Source organism: Falco naumanni, chromosome 7 (genome assembly GCF_017639655.2).
Source record: "Falco naumanni isolate bFalNau1 chromosome 7, bFalNau1.pat, whole genome shotgun sequence".
Lineage (NCBI taxonomy): Eukaryota > Metazoa > Chordata > Aves > Falconiformes > Falconidae > Falco > Falco naumanni.
The window spans coordinates 23,355,312-23,381,131 of NC_054060.1; the positions used below are offsets into that span (position 1 = coordinate 23,355,312).

Here is a 25,820-nt window from a genome sequence, read left to right on the forward strand (position 1 = left end):
TTTGAGCATTCCTGGGTTTGAAGCTCATCTTGTTTATGGTGACAGGTGTGCCTTTTGCTGCTAAGATCATTTAACACATTGTCAGGAATGAGGTAAGATGGCAGCTGCGCAACTTCATGTTTTAACACACATCAGCCGTATTTAAAATCTGCTAATGTTGCACAGGGGATGGGAATCAACTAATGTTTTGTTTCTATTAAATCTCTACCTTGTGTGTATGTGTATATCTATGTATCTATCTATATTTATTCATTTTGGAATGGTAAAAACCCCTGAAATTCCAAAAGTAAACAGTGGCTCTTAATTTGTTAGCATGCTACAAAATTTCTAAAGAACGATGTAACTTGGCATCATTCTTTAAGGCAAATGTGTTTTAAGGTATTTTTACAGTTTGTTAGTCTCTTTTTGTTCTATTCCCCCTTTTAATCAATGCTGCGCTAATGATCATTCAGCCTTTGATTCCACAACTGATGCAATTTTCCTGTTGGTAGGAGATGATAATTTGAGAACACTTGGAAGCTTTAGGTGGGATTTGGCAGAAACCTGCATCAAAGAAACTTTATGCAACTATGTGATGATGCCAGTCTTCAAGTTCCAAAGCACCAAATATTTTGCTGAATTCTGCTGGATAGTGATGCATTTTTTCTGTTGTTTCTGTTCACATCATTGCTGATTACTAAGATATCTGTGTGTAAACAAAACCTTTCTCATCTATAATTAGCCTTCTCTGACTGATTAAGGAACATGTTTAGAATGAGGACATGCTTAAATAGAATGCTGCTATTTAAACCCCTGTAACTTCATAATCAACCACTAGATACAGAAGAAAAATACTTGATAATTTAAATGCAATAAGATTGCCTGAGTGTAACAGAAATGCTCTCAAGATGTTACTTTTCTGCTTCAGCAGATTATAAAATCTTCTAGTACCTGAATTACAAATTACTTCATTTGGAGCCCTTTTAAAGCGGAAATTATCTGTGCCGACTAGCTTGTGCTCCTGAAGAATGATTTGTTCTATTTGTTACTTCATATTTACAGTTATTGCATCAAATACACCTTCCTCATTACACAGTCCAGCAATAGTTGAGAGGGCACTTTGAAATTGTGTAACCGATGCTGTTTAGTCTGACCATTCTTTTTTCATTTAAGTACTTTAGTATCAATAATATGGGATTCCTTCTAGAAAAAATGCTTATGGGATTCCTTCTAGAAAAAACGCTCATGTACTTCAACATATTTTACTTTTTGTGTGTGTAGTATTCATTTTACATTGGATAAGCTTGCAAGGTTTAGCAATTAGAATTGTCATCATACAGCACTTCCAAGCTTTATCCTCACTCCTGGATCTGATTCATTGTATGACACTGGACAATATGCTTAGGGACAGTGATATGCTGTATGTATTTTTCCAGCTAGCATTTACGACAAATTTTCCTCTTCTCTCATCTACTAGGTGAGTTTACATGCTTGAGTTCAAATGTTTAAAATGATCTGTGCCAAACAAAAGAAAGACTTCAATTAAGGATGTCAGAAAATTTTGTTTCCTTATTCAAGTGTTTCATCCAGTTATCATCAGCTATAGCTTAAAATTGAAGAGGGAGCAGAAGTTGCCACAGAAGAAAAAAAGCTAATATCCTTAAGTGTATGTAATACATGTCTGAATATCTATTACTATGTTAAGTAAAACCATTAAATTAACCATGATTTATTTTGATGAATAACTCAGAATTAGTAAATGCAGAACCATGAAAAATCAGAATTTAATTTAGCATCTTCTTATGTCTTGGTAAATGAGAAAATAAAAGGATAGGGCTGTAGTTATGCAGGAAACTTATCCACATGCAAAAATAGGAAGCGCTTCTTTTCCAGTGTGCTACATGGGCTTCAAAAAGAAGAACAATCCCATCAACAAATGGTGTAAGAAGTATCTACATTTGCTGCCTTGATATTTCTTTGTGGTCTTCAAGTCGTCTTTGGCTGTCACTGTAAAGCTGCCCTTTGAGTGTTTTGGTGAGACTCAGATAACAGTAAGTCTTGAACTACATTCTTTTTCCCCCTTACAAGATCATATTCATTTTTGCACTTTCTCACTTTGTTCAGGTCAGGCCATTTTATGTTATAAGAATTTTTGCAATATAATTCATCTGGAAGGAAAACTAGGGATGTACATTGCCTTTCTGTATGCCTTTCCTACAGTCTATATTCATAAGGCAAAGGGTATTTTGTTCCTTTCTGTATTGTAATGAAGGGAGGAAATATGTTTCTAAATATAGATAACATCCTGAATGCATACATAACTGAGTGCGGTTGCACCTGTCGAACAAGCATGCACCAAATATACACGTTTATTCTTCTCATATTGTCATGTCTCTGCAAGCTACATAAGTGATCTGAGCATGAATTGCTGAATTTGGAACAGCCGTAGGTATTAGGTATTTTCTTTTCTGTAATGTTTTAACAGTAGTTTCTTAAAGAAGCAAAATGGAGAAATAGTCTTTAGGCAGCTACTGTCCAATTCTTAAACACACAAACTTTAGTTTCACTGACCTGCAGAATGGACTGGATACAGTAGGAATCATATAGCAAATCCCTCCATTTAGACAAAAAGATCCATAACTGGTGCCACAGAGTTCTTCATGATCTTAAAAATAAGACCAAAATAAACACAAAGAAAAATAGAGACTTCTGTATTTTTATCAATAAAAGATCTTAATTATACTTTCAGGGAGTAAGGGTGGCTTCCTTAAAAAAAAAAATCAAAACCACCAAAACAAACCACCACATACAAACAAAACCACTCTATGAACAAATAAGGTATCAGTCTTGCCTTCCAAGCCAGCAACACAGAGCACTATCTGTCTTGCAGAATTGTTTCATTTAACGATATGCAAAAAGATCAAAAATTTAGACATCATGAAGCACTTGTTCTATGAATAAATGCAAAATTTCTCTTTCAGTGAGAGGAACTTTTGAATTCTCCGCTACTTCATTTGCCTTTCACAACCACAAGCCATACCAAGTTGAGTGACTCATATGATGACCTATATGAAGTCTGGTTTGTCCTGTTCCAGCACCACAAACTATCTTTAGCTTAACTAGCTTCTGTGAGAGAACGGGAGTCGGTACAGATAAACCCAGAATAGTCTCAGGTGTGGACCAGGACATTCTGAGACTGTGTCAGGTTGTATTAAGAGCTGCATCATAGCGCAGCTAGACACCGCCAGGTTTTCCCACCTCAATTTTTAACAACTAACAGAGGAGCTAGCCTATGAAGTGTCACTTATGCAGAAGACTGCCTGTTACAATGTTAATTTCCACAGATCTCAGAAAAGCTTTTTCCTGACTCAGTAGGCTTCTTATATGAATTGTTCATGTGTTAAACACAATTAGGTGTTCTAATAAACCCCCAAATACAGGATACGAATGTTGGCACTTGTAGCAGCAGTTGTCCATGTGTTTTTATGCTTAAAAAGAATATCTAACTGTACCATTTCACTCTTTCTGAAAGCAGTCTAAATTTGGAAGTTGGACTGCATATATTTATGATACATATAATGCATCAGTAACTGGTTTGATATATATGGATATATATTTTTTCTATATTCTTCAATCTCATGAAACCACAATATCTCAATCACAAGCAAAATAGAGCAGTCTTCTGGCATCACAGGTGTGAGAATCATGTGTTACCTCACACTTTTGGTGTTGTTTTTGCTGTTATTTCTCCCAGAAGTTCTGAAAATAAGAATTCTGCTGTCTCACTGGTTATGTACAGAAGCCATGTTCTATACAAAATATAGTGTTGTTTAAGAGGAATCAAGATTTTAGGTTTTTTATTTGTCCTTCAGGAAAGAGTTAGGGTTTTTCCTGCAGAAAAAAAGTGAGGAGTGTGGCCATAAGACGTTCAGTGGCAGAGATCTGTTACAGCTTTGTATATAAAAGAAACCTGACTTTTCCAAGAGTAACAGAAAAATTTAGCTACTTCTAAACCTGTGCAGCAAAAACACTGTGCATCGTGCTGTCCTCTAGACCACCTCTAATAATTCCAGTCTCCCGTCTTTTCATATATTCTTCCATTTTTATGACAACATATTGACGTAGGAGTGTGAGTACGGTCTTTATATTATTTTAAGATGAAGTCAGTTATACCACAGAGCTCAATGGGAATTCGGTTTCACATTCATGTTATCAAAATACTGGCATCCAAATGGTAACTGGACCTTTTTGCATGTGTGCAGATATATTAGGGAGTTGGAGGAAGGGGGATGTAAGGCGAGAAAAATTACTCATGTTTGACCTTGTTGCATTGGCTTAGGATGTGGCATAACAGAAATGTGTGTTCTGCCCTACTTCGTTAGAAGTTAAATGGAAATTTATTTTAACTCTGAAGCTTTCTCTGCTTGTCTACTGTTAATTAATTTACTGAAAGTTCAGTATTAAAACTCTTCTAAAATTCTTTTGCATGGGTAACAGCATAACTGCAATAGGAATAAAATGGTAACAGAAAAAACCAAGCAGGTTTTTAAACAAGAACTCCAGATTACTTTACTTCAGTCTATTCAAACACAACAGTGGAACATTTGTGACAGTGTAATTTCATTGAAGGCTACATCCTTCCTTAAATGAAGAGAGGCTACTGAATACAGGAACAGTATATCTGGGTATCTATACCTATATATATATACCTCACTATAAGAACCAAGAGAGAAAAAGCAAAACTCTCAACTTTGACCTGCTCCCAACTCTATTAAGCATCCGAGGGAGTTAAGTGTTGTTGAAATTCTACCAGACAGAAAAGTGACATGACAGAAGGTAGGTCACACAGAAAAATCCCTTTAGACAGCTCATGGAAAGCCTTCAAAGAAATTCTCATGACAATTAATGAAAACTTGTTAACCTCCTTAAAATCCCGCCTTATAGTTCTATTTCTTTTCTTCGCCTTTATGCAGGAGTAGGCCTGTCTCACACTGGCATAGTGGTAGGCTACTGAATAAAACTAAATGCCTCAAGTCATTCAGGTCTCAGAACATTTGGGAGAATCATTCTCTCACTGTTAGGGTGTGATCTGTGTATGAAGGACCAGCTCTGCAGCCCAACTCCACACTTCTGTTCTGGCCTCAGGCACTGTCTTAGGCCTATTAAAGAAAAGTGAGAGAGGTGGAGAGAGAGAACAAAAAGTGCCTAGGAAGCCTTCAAAACCTTTTGGATTGTAGTTACAGGCAATTTCTCTATAGGCTATTTCTTTCTAGAGAGAGACTTCTTTCCAGTGCTAAGGGAAAAATGGTAACCTTAATTTTATCGGTAATGAGATACTTGAAGGAACACCTATGTCCATGTAGATCAGGTGCCCCGTTTTCCATCCAATTGTGCTTTTCATTAGTTCTACTTTGTGTATTAATACTTTGCTACTACTTATTGAAAGTACCAGGGTAATGCAGTACAAAGACGAGAAAATTATGAAAGTGAATAGAAGAAAATTTAGGAAGCTCTAACACTAAAAAACCACATTAATTACTACTAGTAGTGGACTTGCTATAGAGTACTATTTCTATAGAGTACTATTGTACTCTAGTATTGTACACTTCACTGAAATACAGTAGTTTGGACCTCATTTGAAAGCTACTGATCTGTATTTATAGACAGGAAAGTATGAAAGCAACAGTTTATCCCTTTAAATTTATAGTCAGTGATGCAAAAGAGTATACTGGAGAATCAGAAGGAGTTCAATTCAAGCCAAAATCCAATTACATTAGCATTGGTGAATGTGTTATGATTTTTCATGAGGTAAGTCAATACATTATATTAATCTAAAAATGCAAATGGTATGCTTTGAAAGTCAAATGTATACTACATTCAGACTACCATAATCAAGATAGAAAAGTTTAACAAGTCAAGTGGTGATGGGCAATTAAAAAAAAACAACAACAAAAGATTTAGCTTTTCAATTAATATGACTGTAGAAACTCTATCAACGTATGTTCTACATAATGTATATCTATATATGTAATTTGATATGTCCTTCTAAGTGAGAGATTAAATAAAGAGAAGTAGGACACAAATGTTACTTTTTAAAAAAGTCAGGTTTCTTTGGGAGAAGTGAAGAGGAATGAAACAAAATTGTTCCAATACTGGACTGCGAATACTTAAAACTGGCAAATGTAACAGCAGTCTCTAAATACACTGATTCTCAATTATTCTGTTTGAGGACATGCACAAAACCCTGCCCTTAAACTATCTTGTCTGTTTGCATTTAAACTTTTGTAACCTGACTGTCCTATCTATTAAAAAGAAAAACAAATAAAGGCTCCACACTGCCTTCACCCCCAAAGAACCAAGCCAGCCTTGATAATCCACATGTTGACTCAGCTATTTTGCCTAATCCAGAGGCTAAAATACTAGAGACTGTCTAATCCTGAAGTCTGCTAAAACCAAAAAGGGAAGGAGGAGGAATGGGAAAGGTTGACAGAAGATAAAGAGGCTGATGCATGCTTCCTCACTTGTAAGCAACTTTGGAGTGCATGCTAGTCAGTCATGAACTATGAAATACTAGGATTGATCAAAGCAAACATCTCCTTAGAGCATTTGTACCCCTGACTGGTGAACTAGTTCACTGACTAGTAAGTGATGACAGCCCTATGGAGCAGTTGTGACAATCCCAATGGCAGCTGTCAAAATCAATGCAATTTTAATGAATTCTAATTATATATGTATACACGTTGAAGTAAAGACTTGGAAGAAATTACCTGTTCGCATATTATTCCAACAACAATTTTTATTCTTGGTCAGAGGCTATTCTTCTAAAACAGCACCTAAAGACAAATATGCAAATTTAGCACGTCATTTTTAATCCTAGTGACTTTTTTCCCTGTAGAAACAGCTATTGGAATGCATCTTTCAGTGTTGCTGCTAAGACATTTGTTGTATTTTGACAGTAATACACTTATATTAGATGTGAGTTCTGTTAATTCACAGTTAATGGCAAACATTTAAGTCTGCTGTCAAGTTCAGTGAACTCCACAGAGTAACACCAAATTCACACTAAAGTACATTTAAACAATGAATACCTTTTTGAAACTGCCATGCTTATTCAGAATTGTAATACTTGATGATTTTAGGCAATATACGTTATTGTTTCTAGCTAGCAAATTAAATTGACATTTGTACCTTGAAAATACATTGAAAGACAGTGCATACAATTGAACCAGTCCTCAGACTAGTAATTATTCAGTCAGGGAAGACGTTGGTGTTAGAATTCTTGCATTTCACAAAAACCAGCTTCCCAATTTATAATTTCTCAGAGAGAATGTGTGTGTTTTACTTAAGTGTTTTTCATGTCTGGATGTCAGGTGAAATTACTAATATAAACCGTGAATTTAGGAGAACTCAGCAAGGTCAGGACTTGTACAATTATTTTTTAAATATGGAATAGAAACTCTCTGCCTGGACAGAAACCGATCTTCACTTGACATCGCTGAAAAGAAACTTACTCTGTAGATATGCTAGCTCTATAACGATCTAATGCTGTTATATTCTGTCTTCTTGTAAGATATAGTCGAGGTTTACTGTACCAAAAAGGTTACTGAACAAGCCTAATGCAATAGATCTTTTTTAATATTTGCTCTTTTTTTTCTTAATTATACCTTAAGGCGTACATAAATATTTGAGCAAACTGTCCTATATTGGAAGAAATACTTTTTCCCATTAAATGATCAAATAAAATAAATTACCAGCTTTACCAAAAATAATTGCTTATACTTCAACTTTTAGTGATAGAAAGGCAACTCTGTAGAGGCCTGTTTCAAAAGGTATAATGCATTTGTACTTACTGTATAAGCACACAGTTCTGTTTTTCACAGGACCTCAGATGGCTTCTCTAGCTCTTTAAGCGTCCTGTCCATACCAGAAAATCTGAAATGGCAGTTCCCTGCGATACTGGGCTGTAACAGCAAGGTCCCCACCCAAAGGCTGTCCTCTTGGGCTGTCTGCAGACATGCAACTTTGTTTACTTTGTGTACACAACCAAGTACTATTAACATGGCATGTGGCACAAAGAAACAAAAAGCCCCGATCTACTTCAGAATTGTAATCCTGTTTTTAAAAGAATTACATTGTCCTGGAGATGGTTGTTTTTAGCAGGCAAGATCCGGATTGTATATGTGCTGTTAAAAAGGCTTCACGTTTACATATAGTGCAATGTGGGTGAGGTCACAACAAAGACAAACGTGCATACAGAGGCCAAGTACAGGACAGGGTAACGCCCCGTTATGCTCACAGAATTACTCGCATGCTTTTCTAGGGTTACCAATACTACAGTTTATTGCTGAATTCAAAACATTCACATAATGCAGTATATATAAATTCCATCATACAAATATTACATGCAGCAGTCAAAAATCTGATTTAAATTTCTATTTTATTGGAGCAAGCAGTCCTTTTTAATTTATTTTCCCTGTTCTTGGAATATTCCACAAAATTGTGTAATATCCAATAGCTCTCAACAGAAAATATTAACAGGATATATAACCTTAATTTCAGACCAGCTCCTTTACCACATTTACTTAGGATATGGGTCCTTGAACAGACAAAAAAATTTGATTTTGCTACTGCAAAAAGGAGTTCTCACATCTCCTTTCCTTCATCTTATTGTCAGTATGCATCTCCCTATCTCTGTGGTGCTGCTGCTGGTATAAGTTAAACTTTTTCAGGAGATGCTTGAATCCAGTGATGCAGCATAAAATTCCTTAGAGGAAGCTGACCGTTTTCTACTTCACCAGCGTGTGTTAAACGGATGTGCTATGCACCTCATCAGCTGTTTGGACTAGGACTAATTGTTACATGTACTACAAATTGTTTCTGAGACGACTGTAGAGAACAAGAGCAAAACAAAGAGGAAGGCTATGGGACTACTAATAGTTTATTTTCAAACTTTATTGCCTGCATATTCAAGGAAACAGGGTGGCAAAGGAAGGAAGTGAGAATACTTCCTAAATAGTGCAAGAAGATGTATGTGTGTAATTCTGTGCTTTAAGTCCTGACGATAAGTATCACAACTTGAGTCTAAAGATTACTTTCAAAAGAGATGTTGCTGACACGATTCACAGCTCTGGCTTTTTTTTTTTTTTTTTTTTTAAAAAAAAAGACTGAAAAGTAACTAATGAGGTAGTCATGTATTTATAAGTTTTTCTCTAGGGTGTTTGTTGCACTCCGAACAGAAGTTCAAGTATGCATCAGTGTCCTAAAAAGGATTATATCAGACTCTCTATCTCATTAGAAAAGTAAGCTGATATATTGTAAAGAAAATGAAATGCTATAGAAGAAATTGTTGCTAAACTTGATTCTAACTTGCTGACATCTACCTGTGCACTGAAGTTTTTTCCGTACTAGAAACAAAAGAGGTAATTTGTGCATCTACCTAACACTTTCTAAATTCTTTATCTTCTTTTAAGACACAGCTGTAGCTTATGCTCACAGAAACTAAAAATACAGTTCTATGAATGCTCAAATGTTTATTTTGCATACATTGAATCAAGTTAGAATATTTTAATCTGAAATTTAAGATATAGCCTAATTTGCTTTGTGCCAGCTTGTTGAAAAATCTTCAGATCAGTACTACCCTTTTCCTGACATCTGTCATCTGAACTGATATTAATAATCGCAATATATTGTTTGAAAGATTACAGTTTATACATTAAAGTTAGGTCACCTGTGTACTGATATATACCTATATATACTATTTCAGCCTCTTCAATTACTTGAAACTCCTGGGCATCTTTATCTCTGTAGTCTGAATCCGTTAACAAGGGCTTTAAAGGATTTAAATCATGTTTAGAGTTAACCATATCTTAAATCACTTTAAAGTATGTTCCAGTACTTTGCTGAATGAAGCATGAGCTCTATGTGTATGCGTGTGTCATACTGAATTCTGGAAACGTGACGGAAATACTGGGTTACTATTCTGTAGCGGAGAAGCCATAGATTAAAGTGGGCCAACAAAGGAAAATTCATATAGCCTAGTGCTTCCCGGGCACTAAAACACTAAGGGAAAGAATACATTTATTTCTTTTTTGGGAACTGCTGTTGGATTTCTGGGCGACTTGAGTGCTCAGTCACAAAATTGCAATGGGTTCAGCTCTTCAGCAAAAAAAAACGTGCTAATATCTGGCCATACTGGAGGCTGGCTGGAACAACTCTTCTGGACTCATTAGATCTGTCTTTAACCTGTTTTACTCCCCTTCACGCAGAATCCTTATTGCCACATAGTTTTGTGTACTTCTCATGGCTAACTATTCTAAGCAGCTGTGAGATGCAGTATCCCCAAAAGATGATAACTGGAAGTTTTAATGAGCACAGGCAGATAAAAAGAAAGCACTGAACAATGATTTAGGTTTTGTTTTATGGTTCTTTGCTATTCAAACATTCTTAAAATTAATCTCTAAATAAACTCTCCCCTAAATTAAAGATCATTTCAGTCACATGGCTATTTCAAATATACATTGTTTGTTCATTTAGATTAAGTCGCACCTTACAGCTCTTTTCAAGAACGGGATTTTACTGCTTTGTGTATTCTTTTTTTAAGATCCAAGAGGTAAAATCTCATTCTGCCCCAATACTGAGTTCAAATATTTGTGTTATGAAAACTATGAAGGGAAAAAAAAATAAAATTGCACTATCTGCTAATTACACATAAATTTCCTTCTGAGATGTGTCCTTGATATCTATCAAGTAGTTTGCCAACCACACCTCTTATTTTCTCCAAGAGCCAGGAACTGTCCTGAGGTCTTGTTAAAAGGAGCGTGCTTATCTAGGCGGTAACTTCTAGTACCCTCACATATGAAGCTCATAACTGATTTTAGCACTGAAAATCATCAGGCATCAAAAAAAAATAATCAAACTGCCTGAAACAAATGGAAATCTCAATAAGGAAGAATTCAAGATGAGATACTACAATTTTTTGTGTAAGGACAATGCATTACTCACACACTGAGAGTTTCTTTTAAGATGGGATAGCCATAACATGAAGGAACTGTAACAAAAGACAGAATCAAGGGCTGATGCCAAATGGCTTGCAAGTCTCAGCATGCTTATGATTGACAGATGAACTTTTTGAATCCAGATATTAAAAATTCTTTCCATGACAGTTTTCTGAAATGACACCAAATGACTGAGTCTTCTTGTCTTAGGAACGCCTACAGCAAAAGGTTTACATTCTGATTTTATCCGCTGACCTATGTCTAGGATTAATAATATACTAAACCAGCTGATAAAACTGTTGTCACAATGTTGAAATCACAATGTGAGACATTACAGTAAATTTAAGGGAAAACTTTCTATTGCTAAAATTTTGCAAGTAGTTTGCAACCAACTGCAAATTCCCACCCGAAACCCCAGTTCTAGTGTATGAGATATTCATACGGAAGTTGGCAAAGCTACCTTTCAGTTGAGGCCTCTGTCAAACGTAAGTACTGTAGTAATTTTTTTTTTCTTTTTTTTTTTTTTTTGTAATTTTGAGGTAGTCATGAGCTTGTGTGTGCTCATGCAGGGGAAGTGATAAATTTTAGAAGACATCTACATTAAAAAAAAAATCACTATCAAGTTTGGAAAAAAAACCCCACAACACTATTGTTTCATTCTGTGTGCTTACTGATTTCTCCTACAGCACTTTTGCTTTCATCCCTGAACTCTCTAAGAAATCAACTGAAAAGTCATACAACTTACAGGTTTTCACTGTGTGATTAATTTTTATTCCTATCTCAGTGGTAGATAGAGCGCCCATGAGAATGTCAACTCTCAGATGTCAGTAATCTCAGATCCAAAAATCAGAACTCAAAAAATGTGTATTACAAACCGGCATACAAGGAGATGGTTTAGCACATGGACATTCCATTAAACAGATCGGTATCACTTTAGTAATTTTAAGATACTAAAAAATATCTATCAAAAGAGTTTAAACACTTATTTTTACATGGGAGTCCTCAGGAAGCTAATGTAACTAGGCATCCCAGTACTGATTTTGCTTTTTTTGAAGCCAAACATCGTCTGGACGGTAGTAACTGGTGGCTGCCATCACCAGCTATTGCACAGCAGCTCAGCATATGGTAAAGAACTGTTAAAACTTGAATTTCAACCTCTTTTTTTCGTTTTGCTCATTTAAAGCATGTTCTTAACCTTGGGGTATTTTTATTATTCCCCGCCCCCCCCCCCCCCCCAATTTTGTATTGAGTTAATTTGTTCTACTTAAGCCGCAGCTTACCACAGCAAATGGGTATTCTTAACTCTGCTGGTGTAATCTTTCCCAGACATGCACCGGACAATCTGCTGAATCAACGTAATCTCTAATCCGCCCCGTGTAATCCGGCAGCCGCCCGCGGTGCGCGCCGTTATGCAACGCGGGCGGCTCCGGGGGCACGGCGGCACGAGGCGCGGGCGGGCCCCGAGCGAGGCGGTTGCGCCGGGCCCCGGCCGCGCCACAGGAGCCGGCCCCACCGCCAGCGTGCTGCGGCGGCCCGCGGCCCCTCCTCATACCGCGGCTCCCACCTGCCCGCCCTGTCCCGGGGGTCGGCGATCGACGCGGCGGCTCCCGCCATGAGGGGACCGGCCGGGGCGGGACGCGGCACCGCTCCGCCCTCCCCGCCCTGCCCCGCCCTCCGCGTCCCGTAGTACTACGGAGCCCGCCCTCCGCCGCCGCTATTGGGTCGGAGGCGCCCACGTGATGGGGGCGAGCACGCGCGCGCGCCCCCCTTTAAACCGCCCCGCCCCCCCCTTTTCCCTTTCCCGCCCGCCCGCCGGCCCGCGCGGGGCCCGCTGTTGCCTAGGCGACCCGGAGGAAGGGCGGGCGCGCGCGGGCGGGCGGGCTCGCGCGCAGGTTTCGCCCCCGCCCCTCCCCTCGCCGCTGCCGGCTCCGCGCGAGGCGCGCGGCGGCCCGTCGGCGGAGCGGGGGCTTTGCGGGCGCCGGCGCCGCGGGCAGCAGGTACGTGCCGTGCCGGCCTGGGGCCGACCCTGCCGCCGCCCCTCGCCCTGCCGCCGCGGCGGGCCACCCCCGAGGGCGGGCGGGGCGGCCCGGCGGGGTCCCCGCGCCGGCGAACGGGGCGCGGGGAGCCCTTTGGCGGCGGAGAAAGTTTGGCGGCGGGCGCCGCCTCCCGCCAGCTCGCCGGCGGCGGGGCCGGGGGGGCCGTGCGGGCGCCCAGCCGCGGGCCGGCCTGCGGCGGGGCCGGGGCACCCTCCCGCGGGCTCGGTGTGGCGGCGCGGGGCGGGGGGGCTGTCTTCGGGCCGCGGCGGTTGGCGCGCAGCGGTGGGCAGCCGGGCGGGGGGCGGGAGGAGCCGGCGGGGGTCCCGTATCGGCCGCGGGCGGCTCCGCGTGCACACAGCCCGCGTAGCGCCGCGGCGTGAGAGTCGCTTCGCGCTGGCTCTGCGGGAGCGCCCGCCGGCCGCGCAGCGCCTCTGCGGAACGGCCGCCCCGGCAGCTCCTGCCGTGGGTGCTGTGGATCCGTACGGTGCTGCAGCTCGCCTTGGAAACCCTCTGCCCTAGAGCGGCATCGTGGCTTGCCACAACGAGAAAAGGAACCGCAGTGTCTTTTTGGAAGCTGAAATCCTTTTAGACTGCTCTTAACCAGGGAATTTTCTGTTTGCCTTCCACAAAAATGTAATGAACCTAATAGACCTTTTTTTGTGGCATCTCTAGAGGTGAAATCTGTAAACTGTGAGTGATGTGCTGTAACGGGATAGCATGTCACAGTAACTTTTCTTAAGGAAAATAGTACTTCAGCACGTGTGGTTTCTAGGGTGATGGGTTTTTTTTTTCTAGTGTGCTGAAGTTGGGAGATGCATCTGCTAGATGTGACTTCAGCAGCATTTCTTGGTTCTTATGTGTGGATTTGAGAGCGAACTGACCTACAGGCTCTTTTGTTAACTAGAGCATGCACCTGACACTGTTGTAACAGCTGCAAAAAATCTGTCTCTCTAAAAGGAGTAAAATGAGTAATGATGTAGGGACGTTTACAGCTGTGAATGCAATCAGCAGAGAGGCTTGTTTGTCTGAACATGGGCACCTGTCGTGTACAGAAACACAGTGAGAAACTGCCGTTTTGTGATGTGACTGTCTGGAGTCCTGGGGGGTTTGGTAAGACTTATTACTGGAATTTGCACAAGAAAAGAAGGGTAAGCAGCCTGTATGTTTTTAATGTGTAGTACAACATTACTACCCAAGCATGGATTGAGTGAGATGGTATTGATGCTCAACGATTTTCTGGTAGTTCCTGTGAAGGTGCCGCAAGTTCCTGCGGGACACTTGTAAAAGAGTCATTAATAGTACGGTCATATTAGGGGAGGATTATAAATTAGACCATACAATAGTAGCATGTAAGTACTTTGCAACAAGATATTGTGATTAACATTATGCGCAATTATCTTGTATGGGAAGAGCTGTTGACTTGATCTTGTGAACAGTATCCATATTACCAGGCGGTGTACTCTGTGTAGAGAAGGGAAGGAATGCTGCTTATTTCCAGAGCATGTGGAGTAAGAAGCAAGCGCGTCCTGCTTCAGTTGTGTTACAGTTCCTAAACACTGTGAAGAATATGCTTACAGTCAGTGAAGTGGCTCTGTGAGTGAGGAGCCCACATTCCAGAAGCAGTGCATATGTGTACTCATTCCTGTATGTTTTTGAACAAAGTGAAATTTTTGCAGCTGTGTCCTGATGCTGCCCATTAGATTGCAAAATTGGCTTGCCTGTTCAGTGCAAGGTGGAGTTTTTGCCGAAAGGGTGAAAAGAGGTTTAAGTTCCACAAAAAGTTAGATGTGGTTAGCAGGTGATAACTATGCTAAAGACAACAGTGGGCAAAGAGGACATGTAGCAAGAGTATATGCATCAGCTATTCTAGCTTCAGAACTGGAGTTGTAGGTGAAATGAAGGTCTTGACTCCAACTGATTTGTGAAAAGGTCAGTAAGAAAATTAAGATGTGAGCTATGTATGCTTGCAGTGCAGCTACTAGTGCATGCCTGCTACTCAGCTGAAGTATTTTCGGACTGTGACTGACAGCATAAATGGGGAACGTAATGCATGGTATAGCTGTTTTCCCTTTCACTGTGCCTGTTTGCAAAGGTTAGTTGCGTGTATGCGTGATTACAATTCTGAAGGTGCCCTGTAAAAGATGCGTACTGCTCATTATAATTCTCCTCTCCTGGCCCCCGCTACTGTTGTGCTATTACTCCAACTTGGATTCAGTGGTGACTCTCTGAAACCTGACTACCTGGCAGCTTGTTGTTTTGTCTCTGATGGTCTATATGCTGCAGTTTCTGACTGCAGTAATATTGCATCACAGATTTTACCTTCAGCACTGAGGGCAGAACTAGCAAAACCTCAAGCATCATCAAGAGCGTGGTTTCAGTGTTATTACATGTGGTTACATGCAGATTAGGCGGAGAAGCTGCATTGCCCTATGAGATCCTGATATGACTAAAATTTACCTGTAATATATCATCAGTATTAAAGTAGTTGCATTACCTAGCAATAGAACAACAATTAACTGAATTGTGTTACATGGTATAAAACCGACAAGAGCAGCATATAGGGGTTTATGTTTGTGTAGTAATGCTCAACATATCAGCTTCCTGGCCGATGGGGATTACTTGACAGACAAAAAACTTTATCCTTACAAACACTGCAGAACCAATACTGACACAGGATAGTGAGCTGCAGTCCTTTCTGCCTCATACGTTAACATCTAAAGTGTTAACCAAGTGCTATTTGCAGAATCTTCATTGCTAGTTGGTATGTGAGATGAAGGTTGTGATTTGATTCCTCTTTTTCCTCTCCTTCCTGGTTCTGTCCTGATACTGTGTGCTGTTGAAACTTCTTGCCACGCTCTTGTTAGGTTTAATAATATGAGGGGTAAGTCTGGAATCTGTGGTGTTGGAATACAGGGAGTTTTGAATTTTTTGGACTCAAAAAATTTGGAACTCTCTCAATACTTCTAGGGGTATTTTTGTAGTGAGGTAGGCATGAGCATACTTAGTGAAATTCCATCTTCAAGAGAAAAATAATAAAAGTTGGTTTGTTATCACTGTGGGGTAGAGCTTAGCTGTTGTGCATTCTTTGGCTCAGGAAGTCCCTGCCCAAGGTGAACTGAAAGCTTTTTACCCACCGAGTTCTTAGATGAAGTGTTAGGGGCAGGGGCTAGGTGAAAGACTGTGGAAGGTTTACTTCAGTCTCTCTGTTGTCTTTCAGCCCACCTATTTGCTGGGCTTAGGATTTTGCTTGACAAGAGTGATGTATTGGGGTTTAATTCTTAATTTAGTTATAAGGTTGCAATGAGCTCTGTCATGTCCATGTAATCTTGTTGAAATCACTGGTTTTGCATGAGTATAATTAAAGACAGGCCTTGTAAACTCAAGTTGTAATGGAGGTTTTCTAATGATAGTTTTGTCATTAACTAAGCATTACAAAATGCAATATCAGCTTCTTGCTTTATTCAAGTCGTAATATTTTCAGCATAAAGAGGTTCTCCCTCTGTCTCACTTTCATTTTATATTGTCTAGGGTTCAGTGTTGCTTTGATACATTTGAACTGTAAGATTTCTTCTTTTGTGGCAGTTACTGTCTCTTTTCTTACATCGTGTAAAGCACCATGTGCATCTATAGCATTACACACAAATGAAACTATATTTGAGTATATGTTCAAATATTTGGTTGTAAAGTCAGACATGTAAGTCGGAAAATGTCTAATTTAGGGTTATGCAGATGCACTTCTATGTTGTGAACCACCTTGTTCACTGAATGAGCCAATGATTTGCAGGAAAATTAGTAAGTGATCTAAACAGTTAAAAAGAACATTAATGCAAGTGGAGTATTAATTCATATGTTGTTTTAAATATGATGCTTCCTAATTTCCAGGAGCTTAGTTTGGAACCCAAACAACCTTCTTGCAAATTAGTTTCTAACATGGCCCCTCTTAGTATTGTATGGTTTAGCTTTTTTTTTTTTTTTCTTTTTGGTAAAACTGTATTATATGGAGGTGTAAATTTCCCTTGTTGACCTTAACAAATCCCTGAGTGGGATTTGAGCCTTCAGTAGTGATTTCTAGTTCAGGTAATTGCCTTACTTGGTAAGGTGGTTATTTGGTAAAAGGGGAAGGACCTTCGGAGTCTGTTCTTTGTCTAGGGGAACAATGGGTAAAGTCTGACCTATTTCATTCTCCTTTCTGCTGTCTGTCCTGCCTCTCTACTTCTTTGCTTCAGCAATCTGTTAAGTGCTTCATAGCGCACTGTCTGTCACTGTTCTGCCAGAGGTGCAACCTGCCCAGCCATTGTGTAGGTGTCGTTCATGTCCATTTGATTATTTTTTTTGAGAGAGGTCACCAAATACTTCATTTAAAAAAGCAAGCAGGTATAGGAAAACGATTCGGCTTAACTTGAATGGATTGCCATGAGACAAAGAGCATCCCTGTTATTCCAGGGAACTTCAAAGGCTGTCTGCAAACCAGGCAAGTGTCACAGCTTCTCAAAAAGGTTGCAAAAGCCTTTGTAGTGTAAAGTGTTATGTGTCTGGTATTTAAGTGTGCCTACCAGCTTCTTCTACTAATAGAAAATGAAAGTTCATATATAAAAATAGCAAAATACAAATTTTTTTGAAGTTGGTGAGACTTCTTGCTGTCAAATTATTTTAGTATTTTGCCTTAAATACTTTTGTTTGAGTCTATCAAATAATTTCTTACAGAAGAGTACGCAATTTGGACTACCAGTTGATTTAGGTGATGGTACAAACTTAAAGCTCTTCTTGAAGTGAGCTGAAGAGCTCCTTGTCTGTAATAAAGATAACAAACATCCAGGATGGAAACATGAGGCATGTGGTGTGTCTCAGCTAGCAAACAGTCCATAAGTTTTCTCTGTATATAATATCTGCCCAGATTTTACAACCCATATCTAGTAAATAATTATGTTCTTATCTGGAATGATAAAATTAGATTTGGAAACAACTTTTTAACGGTAAAATGAGATATGGGTCAAGTTTTATGTGTTAACTTGCACAAGTGTCTCAAAAAAGGCAATCTCAAAGACTTTTCTTGCACATATTTACTGGGTTTTTTTTCTTCTGTTACCACTGCCACCTGCAGAAACCTGAATGCTCACCACCACCACACCCCACACACACCCCACACCTTGGTCTTAAAAAGGACTTTCTGAGCAGGGAGCAGTAGTGTGTTTAAATAGATGTGCTTAACTTTGAAAGGTGTTATTTTTGGGACGAGCTCAAAAGGGCAGGTACTCCTTGGAGACATTATAATACGGCCAGATCGCTCCAACTGAAAAGAGCAATGCAAGGCTTAGGTAGCATCAAGGTTTACTTAAAAGTTTTTGACGTACGTTTTCTGTGGGCAAAAAAATGAAATTCAGAGGAGGCTGCAGAGTGGGCACAGCTTCTGAGCCTCTCAGCTCTTGGTGCTGTGTTGGAACAAGTGCTGGCTTCCAGAGAGGCAAACTGCTATGAAGGGTCTTTGTTCTCTTCCCTTTATTAGGGCCACGGTGATGCTTGTTCTTCCCCCTGTGCTTGTACAATGGCTTTTCTTACCGGTGTAATGCTGTTGGACGTAGCAGAGGTCTGTACCTGCCTAGCAGTGATTATGCTGGAGACAACATCTGTTCCCTAGCTCCCCCCCTAACCATTGCCGTTGCCTCCCTGCAATTCAGATCTTGGTGTACAAGGAACGGAGAAGTTTGTGTATGTTTCTTGTAGGAAAGGATGTGTGCATGAATTAATGAGCATACTGCACTGATATTTGTCTCTTCACTCTCTTTTTTTCTGATTCATATTTGTTCACTTTTCCACCTTTCAGCAAAGGGGAGCATATGGCAGTGTGCTGTCCATCTGGTTGCCACTTACTGTGAAATCATTACGCAAGGAAATTTGGCCCCATCTTGAATTTCTTATGTAGCTAAAACTGCTAATAGAATGACAGCTGAAGTGTTTATTCTGAACTGTAAATGGGAATTAAGCACAGAGAACAAACACAAAGGGTGCTTTCTGAATATTTCAGTATTGTTCTACATTAAAAAAATTATTCATGCTATACTAGTATTTAAAGCAAAAGAGACTGGGACCTTCGTGCTGTAGATTGTTCAACTGCGGATAAAAGTCATGTCCCAGGGGATTTGCAATCTAAATACATTTTAATGAGAACATTGTGAATGGTGATAGGTGTTCAATATAACCTTAGTTATATAGGTAATACTGGATATATGTAATTAAAAATTTGGATAGACGTAATTAAAAATTTGCATCCTAGGACAAGCTTGTAATGTGATCTCTTTACATGCATAGCAGGTAGTAAATTCATTGTTCAGCAATAGTTTCTTTTTTAAAGTGATTAAGTGCAACACTTTTAAGAATCGTTAATTCAGGTTGTGCACATTTTGGGTATATCCAGATACTACTCTTCATCTACCTTTCAAGAATTAACACTGGCAAAGAGAAGTCTTACTGCCTTTTGCAGCATGAGAATGTGTATGTTTTTGCTGTCATCAGAGTTCACATCACTAACATTGAAATTGTAATAACCTAACTTTCTTCTAGTTATCTAGAGGAGTACCACTGAAAAAAACAATTGGGCTGTATTTGTACTATAATATTGCAAGATTTTACCTGAAGATGAGTACTTCCAAAGGTAATCTTAAAATTCGATTTATTTTATACATGTTAACTTTTGTACACCGTCTGCTTTGTCAGTCAAGAGTTTGTTTTTCACATAGCCACATGGAAAAGCCTGTATTTTTTTAAAAACTTGAAGAGTTGGTTATAAATTTGGGAAGTAAGTGGGAGAGTCAGGAGCAAGTAATTTATCTGAAAGAATCTTCCTCGCTATTTAGATCAGGGATCTTCTCTTTTGATTGTTATATGCATATTTATCATGTAGGACAGTGCTGCAGTGACCCTGCTGTGATATGACAGTGCTCATGGGCTGGTAATAGTTTTGGCTTTGGGGAGGAGAGTGGTTAGAGTTTGTTCACTGCATTCTTTGATGTTTTTATTTTGTTTTGATCAGAAGGGCAGTCAAGTTTTTAACACAGCACTGGGATTTTTTTGCCTTTTCTCCTGCAAGGGTTAATTTAAAAGACTGCAGATAGCTTTCTAGAAAGCTTTTGTCCTGTACTGAAACTGAAACGGGCAATGAGAAAGAAATTCATTGTAAGTTTTCCAAGAAAAGCTGCATTTGAGGCTTACTCTGAATGAACTTTTTAAACAGATATTCTGTGTGTTATTAATTCTTTTAAGTATTTTAAAATGGAAACCCAACCTCAGTACACAGCTGTGAAACTAGGCTGACAGTGGGAATATGGAGTAGTTTTTGGGAGAAGGAAATATTTAATGGCTTCTATTACAGTCTCATGACAGCAGTGGCCTATCTATTGGTGATCTATAGCTGAATATCTGTAAGTACTTGTATCACAGAGAACAGCCAGCTCTGCTGTCTGAAAATGAATGGTGGGGTCTGTGAAATCACTGCTGAGCTGCATCTTGCAGTACTTTGTTGAAAGACTTGTGCTCTGTGGATTTTTTTTTTCAACTCAAAAGGAGGGAAAAACCCCAGAGGCACAGAAAACCCCAAAGATTTGCTTTTAGCCTCCAAGTCAGAGGACTTTAGTGTGTAGTGGTTGGGATTTTTAAAATGCACAGTGTAGGTACAACTTTTATTGAAGTTTTTGGAAATACATTACTTAAATGTTCAGGGGTTTGTTAAAGGGTAAATCTGTGATGGGTGGAACTGTGACATGTTCAGATTCATGGATATCTTCACCAAATTTGACTCACTGCTGTTTTTGTCTAATGTTAGTGTGAAAATGAGGAACAATTCCTTTAGTGATCTGCTTGAGAGACAGAAATAACTGATAAGGTAGTTTATGGTCTTGTAAGTCGGGATCAGGTCACCATCGTGACTCGAGGCTGACATCTGAGATCTTTAGTTTAAAGGTAGAGACCATCTTTGTGCATCTGTTACTCTGCTGTAGAAAAAGTAATAGTTGTGAAGGTAAAATAACGTGATTCCAGCTAAGCAAGGGACTACAACTTTATAGTGAAGTGCTGCTTTTAGGCTGGGACCCAGGCTTTGTATCCTGCCAGAAAGCAGAGGAGTTTTGATGTGTAAATGAAGGGATTCTTTGAAATGCTGGGAAGGCCTGGAGTGCCAGGCAAAGGATTCCCTCTACAGCCGGAGGAATAGGAGCTCAGGGACTCATACAACCCTTTGAATATTGAGCTACATACTGTGCAGTTAGTTGTAAGGGAGGGTGGGTTTTGGTGTTTGTTTTTTTTTTTTTTAATTACATTCTCTTCTGATTAGAAATGCTTGTCAGCAACTCCCTTGTACTCTTCTGAATTTTGGGAGCTACAGAGAGAAGCTTGGTCCTTTTTAATTTAGTGGCTGGATGTTGCACCCAATCTGAGTGCAGTGTTTCATTCTGAAGATTAGATAGACTGGTTGCCTTTGAAGAACTTCTTTCAGTCAAAGATGTTTTCCCTTTTTTGGGGAAAGGGAAGGGACTGCAGTGAAAGTAGCTGGTAGCCTGCTAAGGCTTAAATACAGAAACACTGGATACAGTGAACTAGCAAGCAAAGACTAATTGGTTATTTGTTTGACACATTTGGAAATGCAGCCAGTTCTTGGAGCGCCTAGGTGACAGCATCAGCTAGTATCGGGTTAAGTGAAGTAAGTATATAATCTACTGATAAATGATCTATATCCTCATCTAAACCCACCGTTGACTGCCTTGGTGAAGAGATTTCACAGACTGAGTGAACACATGAAGTAAGCTTTCTATGCCTTCAAATAAACATTGGGGTACATGGCATACATTGACTGGGAAATACAGGCTTGCACAATTCGTTTCGTTAAGAGAGGGAGAACTTCATGCCCTAGTGTCTGTGTATTTCACAGGCTTTAAAAATCACTTTAAAACATACTCATTGGCTGTGTGTGACAGGAACTTTCTCTCCGCATAATGTCTAATGTAATTAAATACTTATCTTGATTATGATGCTATCATAAAACAGTGTTTTATCATGGAATGAAGATAAAGGGAAGGCCAGTGTTCAAAACATTAAATTACAAAATGGAGAACTTAGTATCAGAGGAAAAACAGCTGATGGTGGTGCTTTCCTTCCCTAGAAGGACCTCCTCGGATCTTGGGGCTGTATACTGGTTTTGTTTAAATGGTTTAACAAAGCACTTCTGTCTGAGATAGACTTTTTCTACTAGTTTCACTGGGTACTGCATGAACAGCATTTGGCAGGAGAGGAACATTATGTATCCAAAACCTTTAATTATGTGCTGGAGGCAGCTCTGTCTAGGTCAGAAGACACCATATCAAATAACATATTACAGGCATTCAGAACTTGCATAGTAGCTTGATTATTCATTGAGTAATTGGTCTTTGTCAAGCAGATAATGGCACTGTTTGCATTCACAGCCTAGGTCTGAAGTATATGACATAGAATATTTGGTTTTTAAATCATCTGTTATCCAGCTGATATAAGAACTAAGCAGAACAGCGTTCAGTAAAAGCTTTTACAACAGCAAAGATTGCCTATTCTACTGTGCATGTCACACTTCTACTTACTGTATACTACCAGCAGTTCTGAAAGTGTCCAAGAGATTTTTTTTTTCGTTTATAAACACTTAGGCCATACAGAATGTTTAATATAGACTATTAAAAACCAAAACAAACAAAAAATGCCCTGAAGAATAAAACAGTTTAGAAACTTCCCAAACTGCTTAAGGGCAGAAAAGGAAGACATTAAATAGTGAGGGAGAAGTGTATGATTAAGATGCGCAAGTAGAAGAGAAATGGCATGTCTTTCTCTGTCGCACACTGTGTCTTATTTTACTGATCTATAGAAGAGAAAGTTTTTCTAATTTATGAATAATTTCTTAGGCTTTTTAATGCTTTAAGACCCCAGGGTGGAATAGGAAATCGACTGCAGTGTCAATACCTGATAATTTTTTCAAGGATGTCAGAGTATGATCTAAGGTAAGTTTGCAGGTTCCTCTGGGCACTCACATGAGCTCACACTTAGAGGTAACTATCAGCTTGGTAAAATCCACGATTGCTTCAGTACTGTGTTTTAGAAGGGCTGGGGAACAGGTGATCACGAACAGACCTTTTTCCTCTAGATTTCATCCTACTTAAGACAACAAGCATCTCATTTTCATTTTTTCCAAGCTGGAGTTTAAAAGCAATAAGGTGATAAAATTATTGCCTTAAAGGACAACAAAAGTGATCAAACCCACCCGAAGTAATGCTTTTATTGTGTCAAGTGCAGCATACTCTGTTATTCAGAATGTGTTATATATCTGTGACTGTTTAGCCTGCAGATCAGTCTGCCTTGTAGTAGAGAAGCTGTATTTTCAGTGTGAACTATATACCCATTTGAGCTGCGATCAGCACTCTTTGCCTTCCCTAAGGAGATGGCAGTGATTGTAGTATTTATCATACACAAAGGAATCTGTCTTGCTGTATATAGCTGCTGAAAGACATGTGAAAAATAGGGACAAAGGCAGCAGTGTCCATGATCTCAGTGGCCCCTCCGACAGCAAAACTGATGGCGAACTAAGGAAATTGCTTCCCCGTTTCTCACCCGAACCCCATGTTTAGCCACAGCAATAGTGAAGAGTTAGGCTGATTTGGTAGTGTGTTTGTAAGGGAATCTGCTAGCAGAATATTGGCTGAAATGCTGGTGTTGTGGTCTGTGCATGAAGCTATTGACCTGTGCTTTGAAGATGTGAACCTTTAGGTGAAAACCAAATTCTTGGTTCACTGCAGAAAATGAGTATGCAGATAGAATGCTGTAGTTTACATTAAAAATGGTTATTTGAAGTAAAATGACAGGCAAGGTTGGTGTTGAAGGAAAAATCCAAATGCACACCACTGTTTTAATAAGAGCAGGGAGTTTGCCTGGTTAATTTAGGGTTGAAAAAAGCCCAGAATGTAATGCGTGTTCTGCTACCATCAAGTAGCCCTGTGACTGGAGCAGAGATGTGAAACCAAGGGCAGAACTTCTATTTAGGGAAGGAAAGATGGAGCAGACTGAAGTGGCAGAGCACTTTTCCAAGGAAAAACACTGAACATTTGAACTTTGCTGTGGTCCTGTGCTTTGTAATACGTGGCAAAGATGGATCAGTGATTCTTCTGACTTGGCAAAATTAAGACTGCTTTCTGGAAAATGCAGCAAAATGGCCTCAGAGGCTGCTCTGGGTATGCTTACAGATTTGTGCTCATATGAGAAGTGTATGCCTTTGCAAGGGAAGGAGAAATAAATTACTTGCAAGCCAAGATCAAAATAAAAAATTACGTATAAAGGTGTTGTACGTGACCTGTTTTTTTTCAGTTCTCTGCTATGGGCAATGAAGCTTACGTGGTACTTAATTTCTCATGACTTTCCTCATATCAGGCTAAGCTTTCTCTTCCTTTCACCCCCAAAGAACTGAACTATAAGGACTCTTGTGATTTGAGCAAGGAGAGATAGATTAGCAACAGTTATGTGCTGGACCTTGCTGCTCCCCTTCTTTCTTGCCTATCATGGCATTTGGTGTCAGTGGCATTCATGTTGCTAGTTGTTAATTTAACATCCACATGAAAAGATGAAGACGACCTGCGTATCTCCATAGCTGGAGTATGTGTATCCCCAATACAAGGTGTGTTGTGTCCAAGCCTAGATTTTTGTCAGTTTTGAGATGGTTTTCTGTTTGTTTTAGTGCATGGGTAAATACACATTTAAACTAGTTCTCATCTTTTCTCCAAGGCATAGTTTTGCATTTTTATAATCATTTATAACTGAAGTGTTAAAGGAAACCTTTCAGGCATGAATATTTAGTAAAGATGTAGTTAACACTGCTCAATGTTGCGATCCATTTGCCTAGTAAATCCTGCTGGATTTTTCCTTAAGCAAGATTTCTTGCTCTTTCCCTGGTTTTGCACAAGTTTTGACACCATATCCACCAAAAAAAAGTGCATAGGTCAGGTTAGGAAAAGTGTGTTTGCCTTCTGGAGTTTTTGTCACTATCTTGAGTATATGTATGTGCATGTGGATCCTGTAACTTTTGTGTCTTCAGAGCCCTCATTAAGGTTATCCTGCTGCAGAGGTTCAAATCTGTTTGATGCTTTACACCAACTTTTCCCTGGGACAATCTCATCCCATTTAGTTGCTGTGATATTTTTATGCTAACTGTAGCAAAAAGAGAATATGTTTAAGGAGAAATACTTCAAGAATTCTAGACGTACTTTTCATCTTTTGGACACAAATTGATACAGCAAGGGGGGTTGGAGGTAGGGGAAGTCAGCATAATGTGAGCAACCATCTCTAAGTTGATGGAGCACAGTTTGGGAACATCTGGACTGTGAAATGTGCCTCTTGAACTTTCATTGTTTGGTTCCTTGGGCTATCAGCCATGTAGTATATTTTTAGATACTTGCAGTAAATCTTACTGCATGTGAAAATGCCAAATCCAGTCAGCTGCTGTCTTTCACTAAGTAGGAGAAAAGGATCTTGGTTTGAGTTAGTTAATTTGCTGCTGCATTGCATACAGCAGTTTGTACAGCTATATCTGAGCTAGCTTTAAACTAGGCAGCCTGGCAGCTAGTATCGAAGTCCGGCTGCAGCAGCGCTAGCTCAGCATGAGCTGCTGTAATCCTTGTTTTTAATCCAAAGAGGAAAACTATTGACCTGGATGCAGTAAAGCGATCTTTTCTTTCAGTAAGCTATTTCCTCTGAAAGCAGGGGAAAAATGTGTGTGTTAATTTTTATGGTTCGTGTTACATAGTGTTGTTGGTTG

The 25,820-nt window shown here is 39.6% G+C and overlaps 2 protein-coding genes across 17 annotated transcripts in view; one reads left to right on the top strand and one right to left on the bottom strand.

Moving 5' to 3' along the window:
• The window catches only part of NRG4 (neuregulin 4), a 57,093-nt gene that overhangs the window by 18,907 nt on the left and 12,366 nt on the right, over positions 1-25,820 (bottom strand). For 4 of the 14 annotated variants that reach the window (XR_005828855.1, XR_005828857.1, XR_005828856.1 and 1 more), the window contains exons 1-3: positions 12,254-12,507; positions 6,747-6,812; positions 2,551-2,644 (exon numbers count right to left, since the gene is read on the bottom strand). Coding sequence is in view for 4 of the 14 variants with exons in the window: in XM_040600517.1 (XP_040456451.1) it covers positions 2,551-2,644; positions 6,747-6,756 (104 nt within the window). In the remaining 10 variants the exon portion in view is untranslated. The other 10 variants (XR_005828862.1, XM_040600514.1, XR_005828861.1 and 7 more) reach the window with 8 other exon arrangements.
• TMEM266 (transmembrane protein 266) overlaps positions 12,898-25,820 on the top strand; it is an 86,660-nt gene continuing 73,737 nt past the window's right edge. For 2 of the 3 annotated variants that reach the window (XM_040600506.1, XM_040600509.1), the window contains exon 1: positions 12,898-12,970. The gene's annotated coding sequence lies outside the window, so the exon portion shown is untranslated. The remainder of the gene's footprint in view (positions 12,971-25,820) is intronic. The other variant, XM_040600508.1, reaches the window with a different exon arrangement.